The sequence below is a fragment of the Agelaius phoeniceus genome, chromosome 8 (assembly GCF_051311805.1).
Source record: "Agelaius phoeniceus isolate bAgePho1 chromosome 8, bAgePho1.hap1, whole genome shotgun sequence".
Classification (NCBI taxonomy): Eukaryota; Metazoa; Chordata; class Aves; order Passeriformes; family Icteridae; genus Agelaius; species Agelaius phoeniceus.
In genome coordinates, this window is record NC_135272.1 from 10,197,650 (window position 1) to 10,219,673 (window position 22,024).

The 22,024-nt window shown below is 54.4% G+C and overlaps 1 protein-coding gene and 1 long non-coding RNA gene across 2 annotated transcripts; both read right to left on the bottom strand.

The window, feature by feature from the left end:
- Positions 1-14,936: 14,936 nt before the first annotated feature.
- Positions 14,937-16,858, bottom strand: LOC129124096 (uncharacterized). The gene is made up of 3 exons (XR_013183197.1): positions 16,705-16,858; positions 15,512-15,721; positions 14,937-15,061 (listed from the first exon to the last, which is right to left on the bottom strand). It is a non-coding gene; the product is annotated as an uncharacterized LOC129124096 (long non-coding RNA).
- Positions 16,859-17,240: 382 nt separating this feature from the next.
- IER5 (immediate early response 5) lies at positions 17,241-18,724 on the bottom strand. The gene has a single exon (XM_054638243.2). The coding sequence runs from the start codon at positions 18,575-18,577 to the stop codon at positions 17,855-17,857; it is 723 nt and encodes a 240-aa protein (XP_054494218.1). The 5' UTR covers positions 18,578-18,724; the 3' UTR covers positions 17,241-17,854.
- Between the last annotated feature and the right edge of the window lie 3,300 nt (positions 18,725-22,024).

Sequence of the window (22,024 nt, forward strand, 5' to 3'; positions counted from 1 at the left end):
ATTCCTTCACCCCAGGTTTGTGCCCAGGCTCAGCACAGCAAGGAAAGCCTCGAGGAGATGCCGAGTTCAGCTGCTGTGAGACAACAAGGAGGCAAAAACAAAAATGTGCAATGAGGCAAAAACTCTCTGGGAGGGGCTGGGGTGAGGAAGCATCCCTGGGGCACCCCAGCAGCGCCTGCCTCTCAGAATCCCTGCTGGTCAGAGGCACTCTGAGACAGGTACAGGCCTCTTTTCCCAGCCCAGCAGTCGAAGAAAGAGTCAGAGTTTTATAGATAAGACATAATAAACAACCTTGAGAACGAGAACAGAAGAAAATTCTTTCTCCAACCTGCCAAGGTCTGTCCAGCAGGTCAGGTTGTGGCACAGTCCCTGCCCTTGGGGCAGTGTTACCTTTTTATATTAAAAACTACCTGTACACTATTTACCATAACTTCCCAATACCTATCACCTATGTTAGACAGTGAGCTTCTACTCTCAACCAATCTAAAAGTGCCAACATCACCCAGAAGATGGAGGCCAAGAAGAAGAAGAAGAAAGGCTGGACACACCCAGATCCCTCCATCTTGCCCCCTGAACCCCCATTCTAAAAACCCCAAAAATCTATTTTTTCACCCTATGATTAACTATTACTCTACTTAAACTCTTTTGGCTTGTAATTCTTCATATAAAGGTCGGTAATTGTTTTTTCCAAGGGCTAAATCAAAGGCACAAAGGGGGTCTTGGGCTCTGTGCCAAGGTCTCTGAGCCCCCCGGGCAGCCAGAGGAATTTCCTGGGTTCCAGCACCTGCCTGGCTCTGCAGCCTCCTCTGGAGCAGCTCGCCGTGGGCAGGAGCCCCATCTGCCGGCTTGGCCACGGAGGATGCACATTCCAGCTCCTCAGGGAAACCTCCAAGGCACACAGCTTCCAGCCAAACAGGCAGCAGGGATCTCCTGTCTGCTTATAAGTACATTTCTACCACAGGGAACAGCGTGGAGGGTCACAGGTTTTTTGTTTCTCAGATATGTTGCTGCATAAAATAGCTCTTCTTTTAATTTTTTTCCCTGCTAAAGTATGGGGTTTGTGCTTAAATGGTGGTGATGCTAACTGATTATCATATATTCTGCTTATCATATAACATATAACTCATATCATAACTCATTATCATATATTCTGCAGTCTTACAGAATATGCGACAAAGTTTGCTCCAAGGCAAACAAATCCAAATCCAGCTTTTATGGTTGGTTTTATTGGTTTTATGCATTCCAGCATAAAACCACCTTCACCAGGTCACTAAAACCTTTACCAGGCAGCCCCAAAAAAAAAAAAAAAATTAAACATCTGCAAAAGGAACCCAAAAAATCTGCAAAAATCACCTGCTGCCAAGCAGCCACAGCAAAGCTAGGGACTGCTTTGCTCCTCACACACATGAGCACAGAGATGCACCCACTCCCCAGCAGGATGCTGGCACAGACATATTTTATGAAAAATCCTTTTGCTAGGATTTTTTCTCCTGAGAAGCCTCAGAGGAAAAGAAAAAACAACAATTATCTGCTGCTGTGTGGAATGCAGCAGGTGCATCTTTGATTGGTCCATGTTGGTTGTTTTTAATTAATGGCCAATCACATTCCAGCTGTCTCAGACTCTCTGGTCAGTCACAAGATTTTATTATCATTCCATTCCTTTCTATTCCTTGCTAGCCTTCTGATGAAATCCTTTCTTCTATTCTTTTAGTATAGTTTTAATATATAATTTTCTTTCAATATAATATATATCACAAAATAATAAATCAGCCTTCTGAAACATGGAGTCAAGATTCTCATCTCTTCCCTCATCCTGGCACCCCTGAGAACACCACCACAGGATGCAGCAGTAATTCTGTGCCCCTCACCCCCAGCAGGGTGGAAATCAGCCCCCAGAGCCTGAGGAACAAGCCCCTGCTGGCAGCAGCAGAGAAGGTGGGCTGGGAAAACCAAGAGGCTGCTGCCAGGGGAGCAGAAACACTAAATATTTACACAGCCTGCCATCAGCCCTCAGGCAAGGGGGTGGCAACTCTACAATTTGAGAATTTAAAAGTGCAGCCAGCATAACAATTTTTGCATCACTAAAAGTGCAGGAAAATTACTTAAACGTACCCAAGGGGGGGAGTTAAATTCAGCCAGGACAAAGGGAACCAAGTGCTTAAGCAGTGGAAAGAAAAATCCCAGCTCCTGGGGGTTTGATGGGGTTGAGTGGTCAGGAGGTACCAGTGCCTGCAAAACACAAAGGCACTGCTCACCCACCAGCAGAACAGAGGCAGGATTGGGGTGGGAAAACACCCAGAACTGTCAGCAGCACCAAAGGGGCTCCCAAGGAGGAAATGTCCCCTTCCCTGGGTGCTGCAGGAGAGCAACAGGGGAGATGGGGCTTGGCTTGAAAAGCCAGGTGTCTGCTAAGGAAAGCAGGAGCCTCCCTTGAAATGGAAAATGCGAATTCCCTCCTTTTGAATTATTGTAATTTTGAAATTAAAAGGCTCTCAGGCAAAGATATGGGAGCAGGAATAACAGTTCTTTATCAGGAAAATGAAAATACAAATGCAATGGTACAAACAAAACCCAAAGCACTGCCAGAGTGAGAGCAGTCCCTGTCCCCTGTGTGCCAGGGGGTGGCACAGCCCCATCCCATGGGGGCTCAGCCCTCCTGCAGTGCCAGCTGTGGCTCTGCTGGAGCTGGGATCCTGCACAAGGGGGGAGTTTTCCTCTGCAGCTCCAGGGCTGCTGCAGATGGGCCTGGGCTCCCTCTGGCAATGCAGGGCAGCAGAAGCTGCTCCTCTGGGAATGCACTGGGCAAAGGCTGCTGTGCTGTCCCAAAGCTCAGATTGGATCCAGGTAGGAATGCTTGGCTCCTCCCCTGGGCGGAGCATCTCCCCATGGGATGGTGGAATTGGATCAGCCCTGCAGGGACACTCACTGGCCATGGACAGGAGATAATTAATAATTAATGGCCCATGAACAGAAGATAATTAATAATTAATGGCCCATGAACAGAAGAGATCTCCTGGAGGGAGGATTGGCTGTGGGAGAGATAAAGAAAACTGCCCCATGAACAGCAGAGAACTGCCCCACCTCTGACAGATGGCAAATAGAACACACACCCCAGCCACATCTTCCTACCCAGGACAAAATGCTGCTCCAGTCCGATCCACACCTCCTACCTTAATGCACCAGGCAGGGCCAAAAGGGAGCCTCAGAGGAACAGAACTCCCCCAAAGAGCCAAACTAGGAACTAAGAGCCCTGGGCTGAGCTTAAATGCAGCCTTTGGTCCAGGGTGTGGGTGGGATGCCCAGGTGAGAGCAGTTGGGACCCAGCTGTGCAGGTGAAGGGAGGTGAGAGCCATGTCCCATCCCCCAGGTGCCTCTGTGATACTCCCAGGTGAGCCAGGACACAGTGCAGTAAAGAAAGTGTCACCTTGGGAGAGTGATGGGGCACAGGACAAGGACCCTGCCAGGAGCAGCATAAAGCCACCCACCATCCTGTCTGTGCCCACCCTGTTAGTGAGCCTTGCACCTCCAGGAGCAATCCTGGGCCCTCAGTTTGGGAAAGGATGTTGAGATGTTTGAGCACATCCAGAGGGGGCAATGAGGCTGGAGAGGGGCTGGGAACACAAACCCCTGAGGGAGCTGGGTGTGCTCAGCCTGGAGAAAAGGAGACTCAGGGCTGCCCTCATCACTCTCACAGTTCCTGAAAGGTGCCTGTGCTCAGCTGGGGCTGGGCTCTTTCTCCAGGCAGCACTGACACAACCAGAGCACACAGCCTCAAGCTGCACCAAGGGAAATACAGGCTGGATATCAGGATAAAGTTTTTCACAGAAAGAGTGATAAAGTTCTGGAATGGCTGCCCAGGGAGGAGGTGGAGTCCCCATCCCTGGGTGTGTTTAACAAAGCCTGGATGTGGCACTGGGTGCCAGGGTTGAATTGAGGTGTTTGGGCTGGGTTGGACTTGATGATCTTGAAGGTCTCCTCCAACCTAGTTTTTTGGATTTTTTTGGTTTTTTGATATTGCCATTGCCTCCTGTAGGAATGCAGGGAAGCCATTGCAAAGCAGTGTTTTCCCCATCCCAGTGCCTTCCCCTGTCCCAGCCAGCACATCTGCCCCAGCAAGGCTGGGGGCTGCTGGTGTTTGTGCTGTGCCTTGGCTTGGCTTCATCCCTGAGCCTCTTTCATGTCAGGATGCTGACACCCTGCACTGCTGGCCCCAGGGAATTATCCCTGCCAAGGCTCTGGGGCAGATCCAGACAGCACCAGCTCTGGAACAACCCCACACTGTGCCACCCTGGCATCCTTGTGCCAACTGTCACAGGCTGGGGGTGTCCCGTGCTGTCCTTACAAGTGCACAAAGAAAGCCAAAGTCACAGCACATTGCAGCAGCCAGATCATCCCTGGCCAGCTACTGCCAGCTTCCACGAGAGGGCTTTGCTGCACAAGGAAAGGAAACGAGAGGAGCTCCTGCTTCCAACTAGGTCCTGCTCTTCCCCCACACCTCAGCCAGGGCTGAGCAGGGCAGAGTCACCGAGGATTACACCCAAAGGTGGCATTTGTGTGGTAGTGACGGTATTGACATTTTTTTTGACGCTGAAGCCTCTTTTTCCATGGTGAGCTGCATCCCAGGGTGGCCACAGCTGAGCCCAGCTTTCCCAGGGGACTCTGGCACTAAACCTGTCCCCAAAGCAGGGACATAGCACTCACCTGCACAAGAGGCTGGCCAGTGCTTTTGGAGAGGTGTCACTATAGGACACAAGATAACATCACGTGTACACAGCCTTTGTTCCAGGGTGTGGGTGGAACACACGCTGCTCTTCTCAAGGTGGAAAAGGGGAGTTTATTTTCTGACTTCAACATTCATAGATTTCCAAAAGTGACAGTGGATTGGAGGGTGACAGTGCCACCTCCCCAATGACACTGGACAAACCAACAGTCTGTTAAATTTCTCCTCCATAAAAGAAGACAAAACAATAAGTTATTTACAGAAAGTGTGCCAGAAAGTTCATTATAAGAATGTAAACATCAGAAGGCTTAGAAAATCTAAAAAAATCAGGGTGACAAAGCCTCTTTTTCCATGGTGAGCTGCATCCCAGGGTGGCCACAGCTGAGCCCAGCTTTCCCAGGGGACTCTGGCACTAAACCTGTCCCCAAAGCAGGGACACAGCACTCACCTGCACAAGAGGCTGGCCAGTGCTTTTGGAGAGGCACCGGGCTGTCCCTGCAGTCCCTCCCAGCAGAGCTGGGCTTTGGAGCACATCTGCTGATGGATGGGCAGTGCCCTTGTTCCCACAGAGATAAGCACCACTGGCTGCCACCGTGGGAACTCACAGGGCAGAGGAGCAGGAGGAGCAGGAGCAGGAGAGAGGAGGATGATGAGTGTCCTGCCCCCGGCAGGACTGAGAGAATTCCCGCTGATCTCCATGCACACTCACTGGTGTGGAGCAGGAGCCATGGTGTGAGTCACGGTGCAGGGACGTGTGGGGACAAGCCAGAGGCCACCAGCTCTGGGAAATGACAGCATTGCACCTGGCCTGGCCAGCCCTGGGTGTGTCCTGCCAGACACCAACCCTGATCTGAACAGATGCACCTGGGGCTGGGTAGCTCTGCCTTGGATGAAGAACTCCCAGGTCCCTGAACCTCAAACAAATCCCCAGAATGGTGAGGCCTGGGCTAGGACAGCTACTTAATCCCATGGGGGCTGAGTTCCACGAGGGCAAAGCCTGGCTGGTCCCTTGGCAGGCTCTCTCCAGGCTGGCTGGAGGGCTGGGAGCACACAGCATCTCCCTCCCAAGGTCACTCCAGCGTTTCCACTCCTGATTTAACACGAAGTGACGCGCGGCCGGGCGGGAGCCGCAGGGGATGCTCCGGCTGCTCCTGCCAAACAACTGCTTCCCCCAGGGCTGTGCTGGGAAAAGAGCCGAGTGAGGCACCCAGCCAAGCTCCCCCTGCCCCAGAGCTTCTCCACACCCTGAGGAGATATGGCCTGAGGTGGATTTTAGGAGGAGACACAGCCAGCTCTGCACCGGGAGCGCCACGGGCACAGAACTGGGATTGCTGGGATCCACTGGGGAGCTGAGAGGGAAAGAGCTGTGGGAAGGGACAGTGATGCACTGGGGTGACCTGGGAGGGGACTGACCTTGCCAGCATGGCAGGGCTGGGACCCGAGCCCAGCTCTGTGCTCAGCTCTGTGGCAGCACAGCCACCCTCCCTTCCCTGGGGACACAACACGAGGTGGCTCCTTCCTCCTGCCACTTGGCACCCTGATTGTTTTAACCCTGATTGTTTTAACAGCCTTCCCTCCTGCCTGGGTGTGAGCCCTGCTTGTAGGAGAGACAGGGGTAGTACGGTCAGGATGGATGGAGAGCAGAGATCTCTGCAGCCAGGCCGTGGAATTTGTGGGTTATTGCAAAGGGCCTGGGTGCAGGGCCCCGCTGGGAGCTGCCAGCTACAGCTCAGAGCAGGCCCCAGAGAGGGAGAGAGAGGTAAAGAGAGAGAAGGCAAGAGCGTGGTAAAGAGGATGAGAGAGAGCAAAAGAGTAAAAGAGAGTGAAGTTCCTGTTACAATACCATAAGTCTTCTTCTGTGCTGAATATTCTAATTCTCACTAACCAATCTAATACAAGATACAAATCCTATAGCATTTACATACAGCCTATAAGAATCCTTACATTACCATACTGTGTTACATTTTAAACCCTAAAAACTCCTCTCTGGGACCCTTCTGCCAAGCTAGTGGGGTCTGCTCTGACCCTTGGAGCTGTCTGCAAGCAGAGGGTGTTGTTTCATCAAAAGGGGATCACCTTCAGCTGGCCATGCCATTGTTTTCCAGTTGCTCAGTAACTGAGGGATCTCAAAGCTTGCTTTCATTTCAATCTCACTTACAGTTTCCATATTCTCAAAACCTTTTGCCAGGCAATCATATCTATAAGGCTTCCCTGTTTCAGCACCCCCTGAGAAGCGTCTCCTGCTGCTGTCCTAGCCCTGTGGCACTGCTGTGACCCAGCCCTGTGGCACTGCTGTGACCCAGCCCTGTGGCTGCTCCTCCCCAGCTGGCCCCTGACCAGGCACATCACGTCACACCCTCTCGAGCTGCAGGCGAACGCTCGCTCGCTCCTCTGCTGTTTCCAGGAAGGGAATTTCAGCGAGCCCCGTGCAGGGAGCGCTGCCAGGACCAAAGGGAGACAAGGTCAAGCACGAGGCATGTGTCACCCTGGCCACCACCCTGCACATTGGCCCTTGAACACAAAACAATTCCTCCTGGGGAAGCACAACAAGGACAAGGCTGGGAGAAATTCAAACTGCAAATGTCTCAGCAGTGCTGTCCTCTAAGGACAGAGCCACGCTCCGAGAAGGGATGGGAGAACAACACCATGAATATCCAGGGGGTTTATCACAAAATCCCAGAATCACAGAATCACAGAATGATGAGGTTGGAAGAGACCTCCAAGATCATTGAGTCCAACCCATGCCCTAACACCTCAACCAGACTGTAGCACCAATGCCATGTCCAGTCTGTTTTTAACCACATCCAGAGATGGTGATTCTACCACCTCCCTGGGAAGAGCATTCCAGTACTTCATTATTCTTTTGGTGAAAAACTTTTTCCTGATATCCAACCTACACTTTCCCTAGCTTGAGCCTGTGTCCTCTGGTTCTGTCAGTGCTGCCTGGAGAAAGAGACCAACCCCAGCTGTCTCCAGCCTCCCTTCAGGAAGGTGTAGAGAGCAATAAGGTCACCTCTGAGCCTCCTCTTCTCCAGGTTTATAGCCAGCCCCCTCCATCCAGGGTTCACATCCTGCTGACATTTGCTTTGCCAAGCCACAGGGCAGGGACACAGCAGTGAAGGAAGTGGCACAGGCTGGGTGCTGGCTGCTGCCATGGCCCTTGTGGCACAGGGTAAATCCCTGCTTGAAGGCACCACACAGGGTTCTGCAGCTCTCCCTGACCACCACCCATGCCACACCACAGAGGAGGGAATCAAAGGATAGTTTGGGCTGGAAGGGACTTTAAAAGCTCCAATCCTCCTGCCATGTGCAGGGACGTTTTCCTCTATCTCAGGTTGCTCCAAGCCCCATCCAACCTGGCCTTGGGCACTTCCAGGGATAGGACATCCATTTATCTGGGAAACCTGTTCCAAAGGACAGGAAGAAAAGTCCCGGTTCCCTCCCCTGTCCGTCCTTCCGTCCCTCCTGCCTTCCCACGGGAGCTGTGCCTTCCTCCGGATGTGGCTCCTCCCAGCCTCCCCACCATGGCCAGGGCTCTGGGGTCAAACACTCCCAGCAGAGCACACAAGGCTGCAAACCACCAGTGGCCAGCTCTGCCCTCCCCACACCTTCTCCTGAGGGTTTTCCATCCACTCAGCCCTGCAATGGGGGCAAGTTTGGGCTCCAGGGGTTTCTCTCTCACCCCACAGAGGTGAGGGTTTCCCATTGCCCCTCACAGGTTGCCCATTCCCACAGTTCTGTAGATGCTGTAAAACTCCCCTGGGCCAGTTTTGGGCAAAAAACCCTCACATCAATTCCTCCTGCCTTGAAAACCATCAGTCCCATTGCCATGGAGAGAGAGCACTGCACTGCTCCCACAGCCTCCTTTGAGGAGCCAGGGCAAGGACACTTGGTGCCCTCAGCACCGTGCCTTGGGGACAAACCTGTGTCCTGCCCTGGCTCCTGGCTTGGCATTTCCACCAACACACACTGCTTGGGAGCAGCTGGCATGGAGAACCACGTGTGCTGGCAAAGCCCAGCTGCCTGCACTGCTCCATGCCCAAGCTGGCAGGAATAAATCTGAGGAGCCGAGTGGGACACATGGAAACAGCCACTGCCTCCCTTTGTTTCCTAATGATGCTCCAGCCAGGCTCCAGCTGGGACTGTGGGACAGCACTGGGGGGGATCTGCTTCTCCTGTGCCACACTGCAAGCATTCTCTGCTGCTGCTGTGCCACACTGCCAGCATCCCCTGCTGCTCCTGTGCCACACTGCCAGCATCCCCTGCTGCTGCTCCTGTGCCACACTGCCAGCATCCCCTACTGCTGTGCCAACACTGCCAGCATCCCCTGCTGCCCCTGTGCCACACTGCCAGCATCCCCTGCTGCTGTGCCACACTGCCAGCATCCCCTGCCCCTGTGCCACACTGCCAGCATCCTCTGCTGCTCCTGTGCCACACTGCCAGCATCCCCTGCTGCTGCTGCGCCACACTGCCAGCATCCCCTGCTGCTGCTGTGCCACACTGCCAGCATCCCCTGCTGCTGCTGTGCCACACTGCCAGCATCCCCTGCTGCTGTGCCACACTGCCAGCATCCTCTGCTGCCCCTGTGCCACACTGCCAGCATCCTCTGCTCCTGTGCCACACTACCAGCATCCTCTGCTGCTGCTGCTGTGCCACACTGCCAGCATCCCCTATTGCTGCTGTGCCACACTGCCAGCATCCTCTGCTGCTGCTCCTGTGCCACACTGCCAGCATCCCCTGCTGCTGCTGCTGTGCCACAGTGCCAGCATCCTCTGCTGCCCCTGTGCCACACTGCCAGCATCCCTTGCTCTTCCAGGAGGGCAGCAGACACCCACAGGAGTGCCACAGACCCAGCACTCCGGCCATGCTCCCTGCATCCTGCCCTCTCTCCCCTTTCCTGCCTCTCCCATCCCACCCTCCAGATTTCCGAGGCAGCCGTGTCCTTCCTGCCCTTCCCAGCAGGGCCGGCGTGTCCCATCCGCCCTGGGGCAGCCTCTGCTGCTCCATTCCCCTCCCTGCTCCCCATTCCCGCCTGAGCCGGACCCGCTGCCAGGGTGGAGCTGGGGCTTGCCAAAGCAAACAGCACACGAGGAGGAGGAGGAGGAGGCAAAGGGCAGAGTCCACCAGCGGACCCTGCTCTGTGCTGGGTGTGAAAAACGCCAATCACTTGGTTGTAAAATTTTAAAAGTTTAATAGTAATAAAATGGTTATGAAAATAGTAATATAATTAGAGTAATTAAAATTTTCGACAATTTGGATTAGGACAATGTGAGACAATAGAAACAAAGAGTTACAGACATCCAGGTACCTCTTTCTGGGCAAATTAAGCCCGAAAAAGGACCCACGTTAACAGAGGATTAACCCTTAAAAGCAATAACCTGTTGCATATTCATACACCTCATCCATGATGCATAAATTCCATTCAAACACAGGATTCTGTCTGGGCAGTGTCAGCTTCTTCTTCTTAATCTTAAACGGCATCTTCAGGGCTGAGCAAGGCAGGAAGACGTTCGTTTCTTCTGATAATGGGGCAATAAATTCTCTTTCTCTGAATGATTCAGGTGTCCTGTGGCTGCTCTCTCACTGTGAGTACCTCATTCTTTTTTTAAAAAAAAATCTCAATTACATAGTTCCTATTTAAGGTACCTTTTAACTACAAAACTACATTTACCATACTATTAAAATGTTGATACAGCACTACTAATCAACACAACCAAACACATACAGTAAATATCTGCACAGAGCCATGTAATGTGCACTTTTCACACTGGGGAGGTTCCTTCCCCTCCCTTGGCTCCGAGCAGCTGGAGCTTGGCAGGCAGCAGCAGTCAGAGGCAATCCTTGGCTAGCAGAGCCCAGGATGCTGAGTGGCACCCCAGAGGACTGAGCACCTGTGGGAAATTAATTTCTATTATCTATTTGCCTTTTAAATTAGCTATTTACCTTTTTTTAAAAAAAATATCTGAATAAAACTTTACAAAATTCAAAAATTTTTATCCCCGATACTGGGATGCTGAGCAGAACCTCAGGGGGCTGAGCACCTGTGGGAAATGAATTTGTATTATCTATTTACCTTTAAATTATCTATTTATATATAAAAAAATAATAAAACATTACAAAATTCAAAAATTTTAATCCCAGGGACCGGGATGCTGAGCAGCACTTTGGCGGGGCTGAGCACCTGTGGGAAATGAATTTGTATTATCTATTTACCTTTAAATTATCTATTTACCTTTAAAAAATAATTACCTTAACAAAATTTTCCAAAATTCAAAAAATTTACACCTTGGCTCAGCAGAGCCCAGGATGCTGAGCAGCACCTTGGGGGGCTGAGCACCTGTGGGAAATGAATTTGTATTATCTATTTACCTTTAAATTATCTATATTTTTTTTAATGCCTTAATACAACATTACAAAATCTAAAAAAATTTACAAAAGACATGATTAAATTATTCCAAATTCGACAAGCACCCTTTGTGCCATCCCTGTGTGGGTCTGGGGTGGGGGCTGAGCTCCACGAGGTGCAGGAGGCCAAGGAAAAGCCGATTGCCGGCTGGAGTTGGGGAAATTCTCCTGCAAGCAATTTAAAGCCAGGGCTTTTCCTCCCGCCCTGCTCGCTGCCAGGAAAAGCAGCAGGAAAATATTTCCCTGGGAATTGTTTTTGTTCCTTCCTCTGTGTCTGTACGCATGAAGCTCTCCTCCCTCTGCCTTGGACATGCCTCAACCTGTCCCGAGGCTCAGATTAATCCCAGGGACGACAGCTGAGGTCAGATGCTGTCAGCAGAGGAGGAGGAGGAGGAGGAGGAGGAGGAGGAGGAGACCTTCCCCCCTAGGAAACCACATTCGTTCCTGTGAAAAATGCGTATTTTATGATTGGCTTTTAGCAAATATTCAAATGAATTTTATATGTGTTGTGTTAGAAAGTGATGGTGTATTAATTCGCTTAAGTAGTGTGTTAAAATATAGTTTTAGGTTATAACATAAGGTTAAAATAGAAACTATGCTATGTAGGATACTTTTTTAAAGAAAGGACTCGCAGTGAGATAGCAGCCACAGGACACCTGAATCTTTCAGAGAAAGAGAATTTATTGCTCCATTATCAGAAGAAATGAACTTCTTCCTGCCTCGCTCAGCCCTGAAGATGCCGTTTAAGATTAAGAAGAAGAACCTGACACTGCCCAGACAGAATCCTGTGTTTGAATGGAATTTATGCATCATGGATGAGGTGTATGAATATGCAACAGGCTGTTGCTTTTAAGGGTTAATCCTCTGTTAACGTGGGTCCTTTTTTGGGCTTATTTTGCCCAAAAAGAGGTACCTGGACTGTCCCTAACTCTTTGTTTCTATTGTCTCATATTGTCCTAATCCAAATTGTCGAAAATTTTAATTACTCAAATTATATTACTATTTTTATAACCATTTTATTACTCTTAAACTTTTAAAGTTTTAAAAAACAAGTGACTGGCGTTTTTCACAGCTCCCAAGCAGAGCAGCGAGCATGGAAAAGGCCAGCCCTGAGCAGGAGGTCACCCTGCTACAGAGCAGCACACCAGAGCATCCTGCAGGATGGGCACACCTCACTGCTGCAGAGCCTAAAGCCTGGCTTAACTCTAAGGCTGGTCTGAGCTGAGTGGCTGCAGGCAGCAAACACAGCATGTCACTTTTGGGGCATGCAGGTGCCCAAAACCAGGTCAGTGGCAATGGGTATCTCTGCTCTTCTGCCAGCCTGGGTTAGGGTTAGGCCTCCTTGGCTGATGCTGCAGGAGAGGGGAAAAGGATGAGGAGTCCCCCCCTGGCTGAACTGGAGAAGAGAGTGCAGGGCCAGGAGAGCCAGCCCAGCTGCCTGCAGGCAGCTCCCAGCACCCCCTGCCCAAGAGGAGGGAGAGAAAGTGGGGAAATTGGGATAGAGGGAAAGGGCATCCCCCTCAAAGCCGGTCCTTTGGTGTGCAAAGTGCCCAAGGTGGAGGTGCAGCCCCCAGGGATGCTCCAATCCCGCTGGGCAGGGAGAGACCCCAGGAGACACAGCCCCAGGGATGCTCCAGTACCACCTCAGAGCAACTGGGACAAACTGGGAGAGCTCAGCTCCAGCAAATGATGCTCCTCGGCCCTGCCCAGGCAGTTTCCCTCCCTCTCCTCCCCTTTTTCCCTTTGCCTCGCGTGAGTGCTTGGGAAATAAACGATGACTATTTGCCTGCAGCTCCAAGCCCTTCCCTCCCCCTCTCGCCGGGCTCCATCACCAATAAATCACCCCGCTGGGAGAGAGGGCCAGAGGAAACCAGAGGCACAAAACCTCGAACAGAGCCTTTTTTTTTTTGGTTGGGTTTTTTTTTCTCTACTCTCCCAAGCAGCTCTGCATTTCATTAGGCAGCCGGGCCAGCCCTCGCCCAGCTGGGGAGAAGGAGGGAGGGGAGGGGGCCCCTCAGGGTTTGCATGTCAGGAGCAGAAATCACAACCAGAAGGCCGAGAGGAGGGAGTTGTTTGTGTTTGTCGCTCATCCCGGCCCTGACCCTGCCTCCAGGAACCCGTGCTGGCCTGGAATAACTCTCCTCTGTTGGGTTTCCTCCTTGCCAAGGCAGCTCTGGGCACCTTCCAGCCAGCTTCTCCCCACTCCAGCCATCCCCTCACTGTGCCAAGCCCTCTCCCTGCCCCGCTCCAGTCTCTCAAAGGATCCTCCTTGGAAGAAGCCCTGGAGTTTTCCATGAGCCTTAGCCCTGCCAGCAACTCCACCGCCTTCCCCCTCCCCCTGGGCTGGACCACCCTGCCCAGGAAAACACGGAGCCTCTCCCTGCTACCCTGCAAGAGCCCCCCAGCCCGCTGGGGACCCGGGAGGGGGGTTATACTGAGGGTGGGTCCCCCCTCCCACCCTAAATATACATTGGCAGAGCATCAGTGGCAAGCACAGTACATTGGAGACAGATGCAAGCCCCGCAGCAGCACGGGAGATGCAGGCGTGCCTCTCCTCAGCCTTTGGAGCTATCAGCCAAGCACTGTGCCACAGCACATCCCCACCCCTTCTTCCCCCCAAAATACCCTGTCCTGGCCTTCAGCCTTTGGCAAAGCTTCCTGCCAGAGCTGCTCTCGTGTCCCTGGGCTGCCCAGGCAGGGAGAGACTCCAGGAGGTGCAGCCCACAGGGATGCTCCAGTCCCTCTGGGAAGGGAGAGACTCCAGGAGGTGCAGCCCACAGGGATGCTCCAGTACCCCCAGGCAGGGAGAGACCCCAAGAGGTGCAGCCCCCAGGGATGCTCTGGTACCCCCAGGCAGGGAGAGACCTCAGGAGGTGCAGCCCCCAGGGATGCTCTGGTACCCCCAGGCAGGGAGAGACCCCAGGAGGTGCAGCCCCCAGGGATGCTCTGGTACCGCCAGGAGGTGCCCCGGTACCCTGGGGCTCCCCGCGTTTCCCCAGGCAGGGAGAGGCCCCAGCAGGCACAGCCCCGCCGCTGCCCTGCCTCCCGCCCCCCTCCCTGCAGCCTGCCGGATTCCTGAGCGCTGACACAGGATGCTCCAGCAGTGAGTGTGCAGAGCCTTCCTCCTCTCCCCATGGCCCAGGAGAGGAGGGACGGCCGGGTTGCATCAGGCCAGGAAGGAGCGAGGGCAGCCGGAGTGAAACGCGGAGCTCCTGCAAACCCCTGGCTGCCCACCGGCTCCCAGCCCCGAGGGTTCCCCAAACCCCGAGAGTTCCCCCAGCCCCGAGGGTCTCCCCCAAACCCCGAGGATTTCCCCAGCCCCTACCAGCACCTGGCCCGGCCAGACACCTTTCAAGGCCGGGATGATTCACACCTTTGACACTCCCTTCCTGCCGAGAGCCGGTTTGAAGTCGTTCCCTCTCCCCAGAAGGGATCCCTGAGGAGAGGCGCAGCCCCGGATCGCTCCTGGATGATTAGAGCAGGAGAAAAGTGAAAGGCGGCTGCTGCCTGCCCTCCTTCCCGAGCATCACCCAGGCAGCCCAGCTGCCACATCCCTCTGCCAGCATCCATCCCACCCTCCGGCGGTGCTGGAGGATTTTCCCAGCACTTCTCCTCTCCCACGGGAACTGACCCGAGCTGGGGGAAGGGCAGCAGCCGGGGCCAGCGCTTCCAGCAGCTCGTTACTATTCTAGGAAGGGTAGGATCCTGCCATCTTCCCATTAAGTCATCTCCTCCTCGACCCGGTGAGGCAGTTTCCATAGGAGTCAACCTCTGTCCCAAGTGATGGAAGTTTTTATTTTTATCTGGCTTATTTATGCACTTCTCTTCCCTCCTTCATCACTGGCCTGGGCAGTGAGTTTGGGTCATCAGCCTCAGCTTGAGCTCATTCCCTGTCCTTGCTCAGCTGTCCCCTCTGTCAGCCTCATCTCTGTAGCTCTGTGGGCAGAAGGAAAAGTACAGGGCTAGAAGCAACACAACAGAAGAGATGAATTTTAAAAAACAGAACCAATTTAGGTAAAAGTGATTATAGGATTTTGGGGGGGGGGGGGGGGGGGAATGGCACTGGGTGAGTAAAAAATAAAACAAAACAGAGCAGAAAAATTAATTCCAAAAGCAACACAGTGCCATTATTAGGGGTCATTTCAATTTGAGGCTGGTTTGGTCCAGACCCCTCAGCAGAGCTCACCAGCATCTATCACATCTCTGGGGTTTTTTTATTATTTTTTCTGTCCCACTCAGCCACAGCAGCCAGAGGCAAACCCCACACAGTAAAAAGCCAGCCAGGGGATCAAACCAGGCGTGTGTCAGCACAGCAGATGGAGCTGGGCTGGGTCCTTTGGGGACACAGCTCTGGGGCCATGAGCTGGGAAGGGAGAGCTCACTCACCTCAGGCAGCTCCACGGGAGCTGCGTGGGCACCTGTGGGCAGTCCCTGCCCTGCTGGCAGAGGCCAGCAGCAATTAAGGTGTTGCACAACTCTCCTCTGGAAGACAGAGTAGATATGAGCTCTGCTGGGTGCTCTGTGCCAGAAGGAGGTTGGGTCTTGTCTGTGTAGGGACAGCAGGGCCACACAAACCAGCAGGACCAGGTGATCTTCCTAGAAAATTTGAAAATGTCAAGATCAGGAGTGCCCACGTCCCATTTTTGGGATTTGGAAGCTGGGCAAAATCATTCGCTTCCATGGAGATGCTGCTGGTGGACAAGGAGCAGCACTGAAACCTTGGGAAGGAAACTGTGCTGGAGCAGGAGGCTGTTTCCATCCTGCAGCCCAGCTTCTGACCCTAAGAGCAGGAGAGCTGGGGGGATAGCACTGTGCAGCCATCCCCCCTCTCCTCTCACTGGAGAGATGCTCCTCGCCTCCCTTGAGACAGGAGTGAGAGTGTGGGGTTCTCCTGGAGAGCACCTGTAGGAGGGAAGCAGGGACAGCACCTTCCCATCACCTCCCAAAGGTCAGTGAGTGAAAAGAAATGTCTCATCACACCCCATTTCCTTGTGTCATCCACCAGACTGAAATTATGTCACCATTAGGTGCAATTACCTAGAAAATTAAGATGGTAGGACTTTTGCTTTTACCTAAGAATAAGGAGCTATTAAACTGTACACCAAGGAGCAGAGCTGCCTCAAAGCCTCCCCAAACCAGGCAATTTCTCCTCATCTCTCCCATCCCCCTGCTTTGGGATGACCCAGCCCAACACCTCCTGTTTCTCACAGGTCCAAGGTGTTAAAAACCCCACTGCTGGTCATTTCTCATGTCCCTTCCCAAAACAGGCTCCCAAGGTTCAGCCAGATATCCCAGGCTGCATTTCACAGCACACAAACATCTTCCACTTGCCAGAGACGCAATTCCCAGTTGAAAAGTTCATTAATTAGGAGCAGAGAAGCCTCTAGTGAATCTTCCAGCAAGAAGCAAGGAAAAAAAAAAATCCCCCACAATTCAGTCTAATTACAACGCCTTGGGGCGCTCCACTCACTGTGAAGCCGAGGCCAAACTTTTCTCCCCACCCCTAACAGCAGGAACTTTAACCCAGTTATAGTTTTGCTGATAATGAAAGAGAAGTGGAGGGAAAAAAAAAAAACTACCTCCTGATATTTATCGTTTGAACTATTCTACAAGTAACAGCAAAGAAGAGGCACAGAAACACTTCTTGCAGAGCAGTAGCTGTGTTCTACTGGGTGAAATCACTCACACAGCCCCAGTCCGGATCTGCGAGCAGGCAACGCTGGAGGCCAGTGCTCGGCCCAGCTGTGCCACAGGCTGCTCAGCCTGCACCCAGCTGCTCCTCTGGGATTTAGCAACCGCTTTCCACCCACAGACAGTGACTCTGCACATTAGGTACTTTCAGAGCAAGACCTCAAATGCCACGGCAGCTCCGGCCCCGGGAAGAGGCTGTAGCCAGAAGAGCGGTGGGAGAACCTGGAAGATCCCGGGAAGGACTCCAGGCACCCTGACATAGGTTCCCTTTCTTCCCCAGCTCCCACAAGAGCCGGACTCCAACCCACCCCAAGCCTCTGGCGAGGCTGGGTGGATCCAGCCACAGACATGCAGAACCACACCCCGGCTGCTGCCTGCCCTCCTCCCCCTCGAGCCACTGGGGCACAAACAGGAACTAGGCTCATACAGTTGAAAATATTTAATACGTGTTGTACACGTAGAAATTACATTTTATACAAAACATGATACATCACTGAAGGAGAACACTGTACAAAAATTCCCTACGGGAGCCCCAAGCCTTTATACAACAAAGACCGGGAGTTACCAAGCCTAACAAACAGGCTCAAGGACTTTCCGTCAGAGCGTCTGTAAACTTCGTTCCTCTCAATAAAACACTTTTAAAAAGCACCATGTAATAGTTCTGACCTAAACCTTTCCAAAATAGACACTTTATTTAATAAACTTAATACTTTCCAAGCTCAAAATATCACCCGCCGGGGGCGCCCCCGGGGTCGGCGGCGGCCGAGGAGCCTCCCCCGGGCGCCGGAGAGGGCGGCGGCTCTGCCGGGAAGGGGAATTCCGGGAGGGCAGGGCCGGGGGCGCTCCCAGGGCGGGTGCCGGCAGCCGGGACCCGGCGGGGAACGGGGAAGCGCCGCCGCCGCTGCTGCCCCGCGGTCCCTCCGGTGCGGCGGCCAAGGGCGCCGGGTCTGGCCGGCGCCGGAGCCCCGCGGCGCTCGGTGGGTGTCACCTCCGGGCCCCCCGGCCCGCGGCGGGGAGCCAGTCTCTGCGGCCGGGCCATCAGAAGGCCACGATGGCCGTGCTCCAGGGGTTGAGGGTCCGCAGCACCGGCTCGTCGCAGCAGATCTGTCCCGGCTCGGCCGCCGCCTCGGCGGGCGCCGTGCCCGCCGCCGCCTCGCCGCCGTCCAGAGGCGGTCGCCGCCGGCCCTTGGGCTCCTTGCTGAGCAGTCCCGAGAAGCTGGAGCCGAAGATGCTGATGAGGCTGGCCACGTTGCCCGTCTCCATGTCCTCCTGCTCGCCCGGCGGTGAGGGCGGCGGTGGCGGCGGCAGCGGCGGCGGCTCCTCTTCCTCGCGGCGGGGCTTCTTCACCGGGGAGCCCGCCTGGCCGCGCTCGCCGGCGCTCCGCTTGCGGGGGCAGTGCGGCGGCGGGGGGGCCCCGGCGCAGCCCCCGCGGTTCTCGCCGCAGCAACAGCGCCGCGGCCGGGGGCCCTGGCAGTCCCTCCCCGCCTCGTCCTGCGGGGGCGGCGGCGGTGGCGGCGGCTCCTCGGCCGCCCAGGCGGCGGTGCGGGGCGGCGGCTCCTCCTCGGGATGGCCGGCGGCGGCGGCGGGGGGCGGCTCGGGCGGGCAGCCCGGCTCGCTCAGGTAGACCTGGCGGGCGCTGCGCAGCACCAGCGACACCAGGAGGTTCTTGTGCAGCTTCAGGCCGCCGCGCTGGCCCCGCGCGCTGTAGATCTTGCCCAGCGAGATGCTGACGATGCGATGCGCCTCCAGCTTGAACTCCATGGGGAAAGCAGGTGGGCGAAGGGGGCAGTAGAGAAGTCAAAAAAAAAATAAAATAAAATAAAAAAATTAGAACGCCCGGCCGAGCGGGGACCCACGCCTCACCCCAGCTCCGCACGCCGCCCCTTCGCGCCGCAGACTGAGCGAGCCCACGCGCTCGCCCGCCTTTTATACCGCCCCCGGCTCGGCCAATCAGGGCGCGCCGCCGGCCGCTCCAACCGCCGGCTGGCCCCCGCGCGCGCGCGCCGGCCAATGGCGGCGCAGGGCAGCGCGTTCGAAAGCTCGCCCCGCGGAGAGCGCTCTTAAAGCGGCAACGGCGGCGCGCCGCGCGGGGTGGGGCCCACCGCGGCACCCCCGGCTCGCTGCACCCCAGGAAGGAACGGGGGGAATTTTAGCCTCGGAAAGCGATGGAAACGTTCCTCAAGGAGAAAAAAAAAACCAAACGACAAACCGAACAAAACGCATCAAACCCAGCATAGCCTCCGTTTGGTCAGGTTGGGAATGTTTCCCGCAATTTCAGCCCCCTTGTCTGGGATCTTGTGCTGGAGAAGGAGCTGCTGGTGGTGATGGCTGGAGGGCGAAGTGAGGATTTCAGGGAAAATCTGCCCTGATGTGGAGCAGAAAGCCGTGCTTGCCCAGCTGCCAGGTGGAATTCTGCTCCAGGGGTCTGGCAGTGAAGCTCCCAGCAAGCCCAGGGCAGAGAGAAGATGCACGACAGGGTTGGGAAGGGCTACAGGGAGGACAAACAGGGCATCTCCAAGCAAACTGGGGACCATGGCAAACTGGAGCACCTTGGCTGGGAACTGGAACATCACTGGGGTGTAGCTGTGAAAGCTGGTGGCAGGATCAGCAGGGGACACAGGGGGTGACACTGTCACCCCCAGACACAGCTCCAGGCACCAGGGAAGCCTCCGAGAAAGTTTCAGAGCTTAGAGTACAGACCCTCCTCCTGCCACCAAGGACTAACCACCATCTGCAAGCAGAAAAGAAGTGAAAGGGCCTAAAATTAAGGAAGTTCACCTTGCTGCCCCAGAGTATCAGTTTCCACTCCCAGCTGACACATGAAACTTGCTTCCATCCCTTTTTTCCCAGGGGATGAACCCACACGCTCCCCCAAAGGAAAGCCACAGGCTGTCATGATGTTTTGCTGGCAGGACCTGACAGTCTGTCCTGGCTTTCTGGAAGGGCAAAAGGGTGGCTGGTTACAGAGGTAATAACAAAAAAAAAAGGTGAAGATGAGGCAGAGTTGACATAGCAAGAACCTTCTCAAAAAAAAAAAAAAAAGAAAAAGAAAATAAAGCAACAAACCCACGATCAGGACAGATGTATGCTTTCCTCCTGGTCAAACACAGATGGAAAACCTCAAATGGACACAACAGTAATGTCAGCCTGAGTGTTGGCATCTCAAAATGCCCAGCCCTCCTCCAGCAAACCTCCACCATCTGAATGACCAGACTGGGGCATGCTCAGCCACAGGGCCAAAACAGCCAGGCCCAGACAAAAAGTCCCAGAGGCTGAAAGTCCCAGCTCAGCCCAGAGCAGGGAGAGCCTGTCCTGGTCACAGGGAGCAGGGCTGTCCCCTCCACGCCCGGCGTGGGAGGACAGAGGGACGCGAGCTCCGGTGGGAACCGAGGCTCTCCCGACCTGCCAAACCTGCTCCCCGCACCTGGGGCCAGCAACACCCTGTCCTGAGCCCTGGGGTCAGCCCAACCAGCCAGGGCAGGTCTGGGCTGGCATGCCTGGGACTGCAGTCACGGCTCTTCGCCCACATCTGCCCACCAGCACTGTCCCCTTGGTGGCACAGGGCTGGCTGTGGTCCTGGAGGAGCCATCAGCAGCTCTGGGGCTGCTGTTTGCCACATCTGGGCACTTGCATCTTCAGCAGAGGGTCAGCAGGTCAGATTTATACACCTCAGCTGGGCATATCCCAGCTCAGGGACAAAAAGCAGCAGTGCAAAGTCACCCCAGCAGCTGGGAAAAGCCCAGGGCAGGAGGAGGAGGAGGCAGAGCGTGGGAGCTCTGCGGGGTGAAGATGCCTGGATCCGATCTGACCTGTTCTGCTGCTCACCAGCTCACCCTGATGGCATGAGGCACCTCTGCTCCCCAATCCCTGCCTTTTGGCCTCTACCCTGCCTGGGAACAGGCGGCCCAGGAGCCCCTCCCGGCTCAGGGATCAGCAGGATGGGGACAGGGACGGGCACTGAGCGAGCCCTCATCCCTCTCAGAGCTCACACAGAGCAGGAGGAGCAGAGGTGCACAGTGCTGGGCAGTAGGGCTGGTACCCAGCAGCACGAGTTTCACCCAGCAGCACCATGCCTGGTGTCAGGCACATCCATCAGCACAGCATCCCTGGGGCACCAAAGCCCTGCCTCAAAACCTGCCTGGGGTCAGGCACATCCATCAGCACAGCATCCCTGGGGCACCAAAGCCCTGCCTCGATATCTGCCCGCTCTCTGTGCCCTCTGCAGACATGGGGTGATGGTTTTCCCTTTTCCACAACAACATCTCATCTCAGAATCACGGCCCAGGACGTTTGCCCAAGCAAAGGTGCATGCACACTACATTAATATCATTATCTAAAGTGGGCTGTTTTGTGACAGTGGTCACAGGGGTTCTTGGATGAGGGAAGAGACCAGGATTTGACACCATGTTTCAGAAGGCTTAATTTATTATTTTATGATATGTATTACATTAAAACTATACTAAAAGAATAGAAGAAAAGGTTTCATCAGAAGGCTGGCTAAGAATAGAATAGGAAGGAATGATAACAAAGGCTCTGTTTCAGACTCTCTGTCCGAGCCAGCTGGGCTGTGATTGGCCATTAATTACAAACAACCAACATGAGACCAATCCCAGATGCACCTGTTGCATTCCACAGCCGCAGATAACCATTGGTTACATTTTGTTCCTGAGGCCTCTCAGCTTCTCAGGAGGAAAAATCCTAAGGAAAGGATTTTCCATAAAAGATGTCTGTGACACTGTTTCACTGACACACTTCATTCTCACCCCTGGGAATGACCCAAAGACTAAACTGCCTTTAGTTTGTGTGTGTCAAAGCGATCTTTTTCATTTGCTTTCCAGCAGGATCTACCTGGAATGGCAATCACCCCTGGGGGGATGCAGGGAAGCGCAGGAGGGGGCTCCAGCAGCAGCAGCAGCAGCAGCAGCAGCCGGTTGAAGGCAGGCAGTATTTTATTTTGGTGGCAGCCCTGCCGCTCCCTCCCAGGCTGATGTCATGCTTTAGTAACTTTGAGGCAGAGTCACATGGCAGCTTCTGAGGTCAGCGCCTGGGGTGGCTTTGTCTGCCTCCCTTGTGCCTGCCCCGGGGCTGCTGCCCCGCTCAGCACGGGCACCTCCAGCTCTCCATGCCCGCGGTGCCACAGCTGGGCACAGCTGGACGCACCCCCTGCCCTCGCACCCTGGGGACAGCGCCCCCAGCCCCGCGGGTCAG

Coding starts and splice junctions, on each gene's coding strand:
- IER5 (XM_054638243.2), bottom strand. CDS start 18,577: ATGGAGTTCAAGCTGGAGGCGCATCGCATCGTCAGCATCTCGCTGGGC.